This window comes from Chaetura pelagica, unplaced genomic scaffold (genome assembly GCF_000747805.2).
Source record: "Chaetura pelagica isolate M959 unplaced genomic scaffold, ChaPel_1.0 scaffold251, whole genome shotgun sequence".
Lineage (NCBI taxonomy): Eukaryota > Metazoa > Chordata > Aves > Apodiformes > Apodidae > Chaetura > Chaetura pelagica.
This window is the reverse complement of record NW_009952271.1, coordinates 1002182-1010913: the sequence shown is the minus strand read 5'-3', so window position 1 is coordinate 1010913 and position 8732 is coordinate 1002182. Positions and strand designations below refer to the sequence as shown.

General features: G+C 52.6%; 1 protein-coding gene across 1 annotated transcript in view; it reads left to right on the top strand.

The window, feature by feature from the left end:
• The first annotated feature begins 5593 nt into the window (after nucleotides 1-5593).
• RNLS (renalase, FAD-dependent amine oxidase) overlaps nucleotides 5594-8732 on the top strand; it is a 74846-nt gene continuing 71707 nt past the window's right edge. The window contains exon 1 of the mRNA XM_010007776.1: nucleotides 5594-5619. Coding sequence (XP_010006078.1) covers nucleotides 5594-5619 — 26 coding nt within the window. The remainder of the gene's footprint in view (nucleotides 5620-8732) is intronic.

The following is an 8732-nucleotide window of genomic DNA, read 5'->3' as shown; positions in this document are numbered from 1 at the left end:
GTGGACCTCCTTACTCCATGACCCATGTCTGGGAGAGGGTTTTGGGTGTGGCTGGAGCCACTTGTAACCCTGATAAAGAAAAGTTCAGACCTTTGGCTCTGCCAGAGTTGGTTCACTGCAGGTCCAGCTGGTGCCTCTGCAGGGGGACTTAGCCTGTGCTGTACCTGTGCCCTCTAAGGCCTCAGGCCATCCATGCCACCCCTTATCTAATCATTGTGTTTAAGGTACATCTGCTCCTGAGGTGACTGGTCTCTGTTCTCTTCTGCAAGCACTTTGGACTTCATCTTTGGTTCCACCTGTACTTTGTCACTCTGCTGCTGTAGAACAGTCCCCACTATCTGGAATTCTAGTTCCTTCAGTTCTGGTTTCAGCTGGCCCTTTTCCCATGCTGTGTTGTTGTTTAAGAGGGGTTGCTTGCTGAAGTGCTTTGTCTCTCTTAACCTTTCCTTAGCACTTCTCCAAGTCACAGCTTCACCAGGGTTTAGTTTAGTGCAGCCTGAGGTTCTAATATCTCAGCCACTTGTGCTGAGCAAAATCATAGAATCACACACAGAGTTATCCTGGTTGGAAAGGACCTTAAAGATCAAGTCCAGCCATAACCTAAATCCATCAACCACAGCCTAATCTACCCGTTCAGTGCTTACATCATAGAGTTGTTTTGGTTGGAAAAGACCTTTGAGTTCATTAAGCCCAACAATTAAATAATGAGTGGGAGGAATGCCAGGTGGGGCAAAAAATATCTTCTTACTGACAGTTGAGGTTTTCATAGGCAGGTAGCAAAAAAAAAAGCATCCAAGCTCTACATGTCTATGTGCAAGCAAAGCATATACCCATTTGAATCCCCAACAGCTTTACTTTTCAGCAGTGTCCAATGACAAGGGGAGCACAGGAGGTTCAAGCTAAACATGAGGAGAAACTCCTTTCCTGTGAGAGTGACAGAGCCCTGGGACAGGCTGCCCAGAGAGGCTGTGGAGTCTCCTTCTCTGGAGACTTTCCAAACCCATCTGGATGTGTTCCTCTGGGATCTACTGTAGGTGACCCTGCTCTGGCAGGTGGTTGGACTGGATGATCCTCAGAGGTCCCTTTCAGTCCCCACCACTCTGAGATCCTGTGAACGTCCCCCCCATCACGTCACCCCTCCCTGTACCAGTCCAAGCTGGTATCTCACTGTCTCCAGAGCTGAAGCCCCAGGGATGCTCCTCACCTCTTGGGCACCATGCACGAAATCAGGCTGGGCCCCCCTGGAATGACCTGGATTTGGGGGCAATTACCAGAGGGATGTTGGGGAATAAGGGAGACAGAAACAACCAGATGCAACCCCAGCCAAAGGGTCAGATAAGGAGGGTGTTGGGGTGGGGGGGTCTTCAGGCTCAGCACCCTGGAACAGACCAAGCTTCCAGGAAGTGGGAAATTAAGGTAATTACTGGAGAAATGATGTATTTCTCTCTCTCTCTTTTTTTTTTTTTTTTCTTAAAGCATTAAAAAAAAAAATCCATCTACAAAATTGGGAAAAAAAAAAAAAGTGGAGCATAAAAGTCAAACTTATTAATAGAATCACAGAATCCCAGCCTGGTTTGAGTGGAGGGACCTTAAATATCATTTAGTCCCACCCCCTGCCATGGGCAGGGACACCTCCCACCAGCCCAGGCTGCTCCAAGCCCCATCCAACCTGCCCTTCAACACTGCCAGGGATGGGGCAGCCACAGCTTCTCTGGGCAACCTGGGCCAGGCTCTCACCACCCTCACAGTGAAGAATCTCCTCCTGATGTTCAAACTACATCTCCCCTCTTCCAGTTTCAATCTCTTGTCCTCTCACTCCCTGCCCTTGTCACAAGCCCCTCCCCAGCTTTCCTGGAGCCCCTTCAGGAACCGGAAGCTGCTCTCAGGTCTCCCTGGAGCCTTCTCTTCTCCAGGCTGAACACCCCAACTCTCCCAGCCTGTCTCCAGAGCAGATGTGACCTTATTCCGTAGGTTTTGAAAGTTATTTTCTTTTCCTCTTGCAACAACAAACACCCAGTGAAGGGGACAGAGGAAGGAATCACTCCTGTGCAGCCACAAGGGGAACCCCTGCTGTGCTCTCATCGGTGCTGCTGTTGGTACCAGATCCTGCCAGGAGGGGTGTGAGTCACAGGAGTGAAAGTTCACCACGTGTTTTGGTTGGGTTTCATCTGGCCGTGTTATCTGGGATCTTGGCTTTTTGTCTGCCCAGAAACCAGTGAACCAGAGCAATCAGGGTTCAAGGGAACATCTGAAGGTGCTGCTGACTACCAGCGCGAGTGAGCTTTGGACTTGCTTGAGCTTTGGAACGGATTTTCCCAGAAATTTAACATTTGTACATTTGGAATTTACTACCTGTTATAAATTGTGGCCCAATAATTGACAGGAGCCAGTCCAATTAATCAATTTAGTTTATTAAGTAAGCAAACAACAAGCCAAACAGCGCTGGGGGCCGGGCAGTCTCCGCTCTGCCAACGGCGCGCGCCCGTCAATCAACGTCACAGCCCTTTATAGTCCCTGCACGTGCGGGCTGTTGTCAGGGGGTCTCTTCCTGTCCCCGGTGGTGTGGAGATGAGGGCGGAGAGAAGGCGGGAGAGAGTCCTCCCCGCTGCCCTGAGACTCACTCTTAAAGAAACATAGCTACACACCCCCTCCCAGCACACCAACAAGAAATCAACTGTTCCCTGTTGTTGCAGGGACTTTCAAAACTTTTAATGAACAAATACCGTATTTCACCTGTTACACTACCAATTTTCTATTTCAAAATGTTGAAGGCTTTTGTTGCCTTTTGAAATTGGGTTTGGTGTGCAAGTTTTTGAAAGGTGCCTGACCTTCGTGGACACACCTACAGGCAGATTCAACTTGTTTTGGTAAAAGCCAGGTCACCTAGAGCAGGACGGACTAGATGATCTTCAGATCTTCCAACCCTGATGACTCTGTGACATTGGACACCAAAGCAATGTGAGGAACACCAGCAGGGGTGGCAGCAGTGTGGCCACCCAGCAAAAAGCAGTGTCCTCTGCTTCTCCTGAGCTTCCAGCACCTGGTGGAACAATGCAGCCCCACAGACAGAGCTGCTGTTGGAGCATCCCACCATGCAGGTTTCCAGCCATGGGATGTAGGAAAGTGATGGCAAGCAAGACTGTGGTAGGTGTGATCAGATATGAAGAACTGCTCTGCTTAGTGGCTGAGCTGCAGGAGGAGGTGGGCAGACTGAGGAGTATTTGAGAGCCTGAGAAGGAGGTGGACAATGGAGCAGTGCTCTGCCATCTGTGGTGCAGGCAAACCAGCTCAGCATGGCCACTATGGAGGCAAGCATTTCAAGTATAGGAAGGTCCTCAGATGTGTCCAGAGGAGGGCAACAAAGCTGGTGACAAGGCTGGAAGGAATGTTCTGTGAGGAGTGGCTGAAGCCTTCGAGCTTGTCTGGTGTGGAGAAAAGGAGGCTGAGGAGAAACCTCATGGTTCTGCACAACTTCCTGAGGAGTGGACATGGAGAGAGAGGTGCTGAGCACTTGTCCCTGGATCCCAGGGACAAGCCACATGGGAAGGGTTCAAAGCTGCAGAAGAGGATGTTTACAGTGGACATCAGAAAGTATTTCTTCACTGAGAGGGTGGTCAAACCCTGGAACAGGCTTCCCTGAGAGGTGGTTGATGCCCCAAGCCTGTCAGTGTTTAAGAGGCATTTGGACAATGCCTTAACAACGTGCTTAAAATTTTGGTCAGCCCTGAAGTGGTCAGGAAGTTGGACTAGATGATCACTGTAGGTCCCTTCCAACTGAAATAGTCTGTTCAGTCCATACCAGTTTGACAGGAACACTTACGAAGTCTTCTACTCATGGAGGGGCTTCCTATGGAGATACCAGCAATTCTGGGAAGACCCTGGCCTTGGTGGGGCCATAGTCACTGCATCTTCCATGCTCACTGCAAGCTGGTGACTCTGCCCTCCCCTCTCCTCAGTCCCCCATCCTTTTGGTGCTGTGGCTCTGGCTCCAAGGAGGCCACCTGCCTGAAGCCACTTTAATCCCATCTACTCTTTCCTACATTTCTTGGTGCCACCTGCTCTTCAGCTAGCTGCTGATTTGGGCTGGTTGTCATCCCTGGGATGGTGCTCTTTGAAAGAAAAGCCTGGGCAGCAGAGGGTGCTGAGAAAGCACTGGTGAAGGAGATAACAGAATGATAGAATTCCAGACTGGTTTGGTTTGGAAGGGACATTAAAGATCATCTAGATCCAATCCCTGCATGGGCAGGGACACCTCCCACCAGCCCAGGTTATTCCAAGCCCCATCCAACCTGCCCTTCAACACTGCCAGGGATGGGGCAGCCACAGCTTCCCTGGGCAACCTGGGCCAGGCTCTCACCACCTTCACACTGAGGAATTTCCTCCTTATGTCTAAGCTAACTCTCCCCTCTTCCAGTTTTAAGCCACTACCCCTTGTCCTCCTGCCCAAACCCTCATGGAAAGTGGAACGTTTTGATATATTTTAAAAAACCCAAACAGTTGCCACTCCAGACCAAGTTGGCCCAGCTGTGGCTCCTGGGGTCTGTTTTCTCCTCTTCTGTTTTGCCCTCTTCTCTCTAAGGTGAGTTTTTTTCAGTGCTGCTCTGCTCACCAGAAAAGCAATGTCTCCATGTGCAGACGTGTCTCCACCATGTCTGCACACAGGGTTGGGACACTGGAAGAAACAGTTCCTTCAGGAAGGACAGAGTCATCACCTGCTCTTTGAAAACAGCTTCTGCTCTACAGGAAACAGGCCCAGGGTTCCCCAAGGCTACCCCTGATGGCTGAGCTGCCAAGAGGCACCTGGTCCCTGCAGGTGGGAGTTGCCAGTTATGCTTCACCACCATCTCACCCAAAGACTTAACAGTTGATCTGCTGTGGATGTCAAACCAAAGTGATCTGCTTTTCCTTGGGTGCCACTTTTTGTCCCTGGAAAAAAAGAAGGAGCAGATTTCAGACCTGCTGGTCAGCACCTTCCTAGCAGATACGATTCTTCTGCTTTTCCAGCATCTGAGTCTGCAGGTTCCACAAGCAGAGCAAAGTGACATTGGTGACCTCAGCAGTAACATAAACATTCAGGTGTCATCAGACCACAAGCTGGAGAACTTGGTACTGGTTAAAAGAGAGTTCCCTGAAGGAAAAAAGATCAGTAAAAAGAAAATCAGCTTCATCCTGGCTCCAACCAGTGCTTGAGTCAGTGAAAATGTTTCTGCAAGTCTTCTACATGTCCTGTACTTCCTCTGGGTTTCTCTGCATGGTCTTCAATACCCCAGGTGACTCAAAAAACCCCACCCCAGACTGGTTTTGCACCATGTCCTCTCCAAAGACCCTGTCATTAAATGAAGCTTGTGCAAAGTACCACATCCTGCTCCTCCATATAAGCATTTAAATTTAGGAAGCCAACCAAACATGAATTCTTTCTGTGAATTATAAACATGGGTCCATCCAAGCCTAGGAGTGTTTTGCACTCACAAAGGAAATGTTCTGCTCACTCGTGATACCACTCCAAAAGTCATGAGCTCTTTGAGATCCACCCTGTCTTCTGCTGGGCTGATTCCCCATCAGGTTGCTCATTCCTTGGTCTCCTTCAACCGAGATGAGATTGTCCTTCCAGGGCTGTGGGTAGGCTTGGTCCATGGAAGACAGGGTAAGCCATCTCCATAGCTTGTAGCCACCACCTCACAGCAATCTGGTGCCAGAGCAAAACCAACTTGTTGTGGTAGCACTGGACAAACAGTCAGTAGAATGGAAATCTGGTCAAAGCCTAGACTGGGAGTCCCCCGCCAGGCTTGTGATTCCTGGGACTTTCATAACCCACAGCTAGGAGGAATCCCTCGTACTTAATGACTTTGCTGCCCTCCAAGTCACATCCAGAAGCAGTTCAAAGCCAAGGGAACATCAGCACAGCCAGGGCAGACACATTCAGCAGTAGCTCTCCAGGGAGGGCATAAGCAGGGCCACGGCCTGGGGAAAGGTCCAAACCAATGTTTGTGGACAAGACTTCTACTCAGAATTTACCTTGCATGCAGGGCCCACAGGCAGGCCGCAAAGGTGTGTGGACTGTGAGCCTGCTGTCCCAGGGTCCCACCAATTCTGGCTTGGCAGCCACTGTATTTTGGTCTGTGCACATCCCACCAGGAGAAGAGGGGTTCCCAGGTTCTCAACTAGCTCCTAAAGGTCCATGGGGTGGTGCAAGGAAGAGAGGCTCTGGGCTGCTCCCTCGGGCAGATCCTGTGCTGCCTGTTCTGTTTCCCCAGCTAGCAGAAGGTGGAGAGGTCCAAGATCTCAACCATGGGAGATAGGGAAGTACACCCAGGTCGGACCCCCGTCTCTCGTTCTCAGTGAGCACTGCAGAGGAGCTGGGAAACAGTGTGGATCAGACACCACTAGTGCATTCATTGCTGGCTCATGAATTGTCCCACGTACCAGACTGGTTGTGCTTGTTTTCCACCACCTGGCTTTTTCCTGGATGCTGCTCTGCAGGCACATGGTCGTTGGCTGATGACAGTTCTGCTGTGAGCAGGAAGCTGGCCTGCGGGCTCTGGTGGTCCCTTCCCACCACCATAGCTTTCCTGACAGGAGGAGAGGTGATGAGGCTGGAAGACATGAAGTTGAAGGGGCTTGTGGCTGCCAAGCCACCACAGAGGGCTGATGGTCATGTATGAGATTGGCTTCACATCCTTTGGATTCCCACTCTTGAGGTTTCCACATCAATGAAAGCCAGTGTCACATGAAGCTGGTGTTTCTTCCTCCTTTCCTGGATGAGCTCTGCCTCTTCCCTTTCTACCCAAGTGTGGTTGTTCCACCTCCATCAGTCAGGGTAGTCATCCCAGTGCCTGCTGCTGACACACAGAGCTGGTACATGTTGCCAACCAGTTCCTGCACCGGAAACCCCAAGTGTGAGCATCTGGTGGCCTGTCTGGCAACCCCAGATGTCTGCTTCTCCCCGCCTTCAGAGCCCTTCACAACTCTCTGCTGCTCCCCTGAGGACCTCAGGGTTTGAGCTGGGCTCCTCCTGGAGCGGGCCAGCTGAGACTTGCTCTTCCTGTGGGAAGAGCCTGTTCGACACCTTTTAATTAGGGAGGTGGGAGACAATGGGCTGACTCAGGAGGTGGTGGAGCCTGGCATGTGGCCTTGTCAGCTCCACTTACCCTTTCCCACCAAAAGAGCACAAAACAAAAGGTCTTCTCTTCCTGCAGAGCAGTGGTGGCCTCAGGGCAGTGCTGACTGCACAGAGGAGCTGGGTGCCATCCCAGTGGTCCCAGCAAGGACCAGGAGACCAGACTGGGCAGCTGGGGAGGAAAAGGGTGACAGCCCATCACAGCAGTGGTGGTGAGAATAAATCCTGGTGTCCATCCTCTGGCCAGGGCAGCCATAGCCTCATCCAGGTGGGACAGGACCAGCTAGGACTTGATGTCATTTCAGCCAGGCTTTGTGTCACAGCTTTGCTTCAGGGTTTGAAAAGAGAAAGGAAACGTTGAGGCACAAGGAAGGAGACAAAAGTGTTTGCTGGAAACAGATGCCAAAAGTTTAGAGGGGATTGTTGAGGACATGGTCCAAGACTGGCCATGTCCATGGTGGGGCCCTCAGCAGCATCACGGCTGGCTTGGGAGGGAGGGTGGGAGATTGTCCTGCCCAGCTGGGTCCTCCCTGCTGGAGATGACCCATGGAGCCACGGGAACCAACGTCCTGCAGTGGCCAGCGAGGCCAAGGCTCGGGTGCCCCAGCACCTGAGGGGCACGAAGAGGACTCGCTTCTCCTGAGCAAACGGTGGGAATGAGTTCCGTTGTCAGACCCAGCCCTTGGCAGCACTGGGAAAGCCTGTTCTCCTCCCCAAACCTTCCCGTGCGTTCTTCCCAACTCCCACCAACCCGCTGGGCCTTTCAAGGCTGCTTGTGGGTGACCCAGCTCTTCCTGGAAAGGGGACACGATGGGCTGGACAGCGCACGACTCGGAGGAGGTTCTGCTTGAGGTGCTGGGTCACCTCACAAAGAGACTCTTCCTCTGCCAACGGGGAGCAGTGATGGCAGCAGCGGGTGGGGGGGCCTGGAGCTGCCGGGGCTGGGGGGACATGTCCCTGGTGTCCCTGTCCTGTCCCTGTCCCTGCTGTCCCTGTCCCTGCTGTCCCTGTTCCTGCTATCCCTGCTGTCCCTGTCCTGTCCCTGCTATCCCTGTTCCTGCTATCCCTGCTGTCCCTGTCCTGTCCCTGCTATCCCTGTTCCTGCTATCCCTGCTGTCCCTGTCCTGTCCCTGCTATCCCTGTCCTGTCCCTGCTGTCCCTGTCCCTGCTATCCCTGCTGTCCCTGTCCTGTCCCTGCTATCCCTGTCCTGTCCCTGCTGTCCCTGTCCTGTCCCTGCTGTCCCTGTCCTGTCCCTGCTGTCCCTGTCCTGTCCCTGCTGTCCCTGTCCTGTCCCTGCTGTCCCTGTCCTGTCCCTGCTGTCCCTGTCCTGTCCCTGCTGTCCCTGTCCTGTCCCTGCTGTCCCTGTCCTGTCCCTGCTGTCCCTGTCCTGTCCCTGCTGTCCCTGTCCTGTCCCTGCTGTCCCTGTCCTGTCCCTGCTGTCCCTGTCCTGTCCCTGCTGTCCCTGTCCTGTCCCTGCTGTCCCTGTCCTGTCCCTGCTGTCCCTGTCCTGTCCCTGCTGTCCCTGTCCCTGCTATCCCTGCTGTCCCTGTCCTGTCCCTGCTATCCCTGTCCTGTCCCTGCTGTCCCTGCTATCCCTGCTGTCCCTGTCCTGTC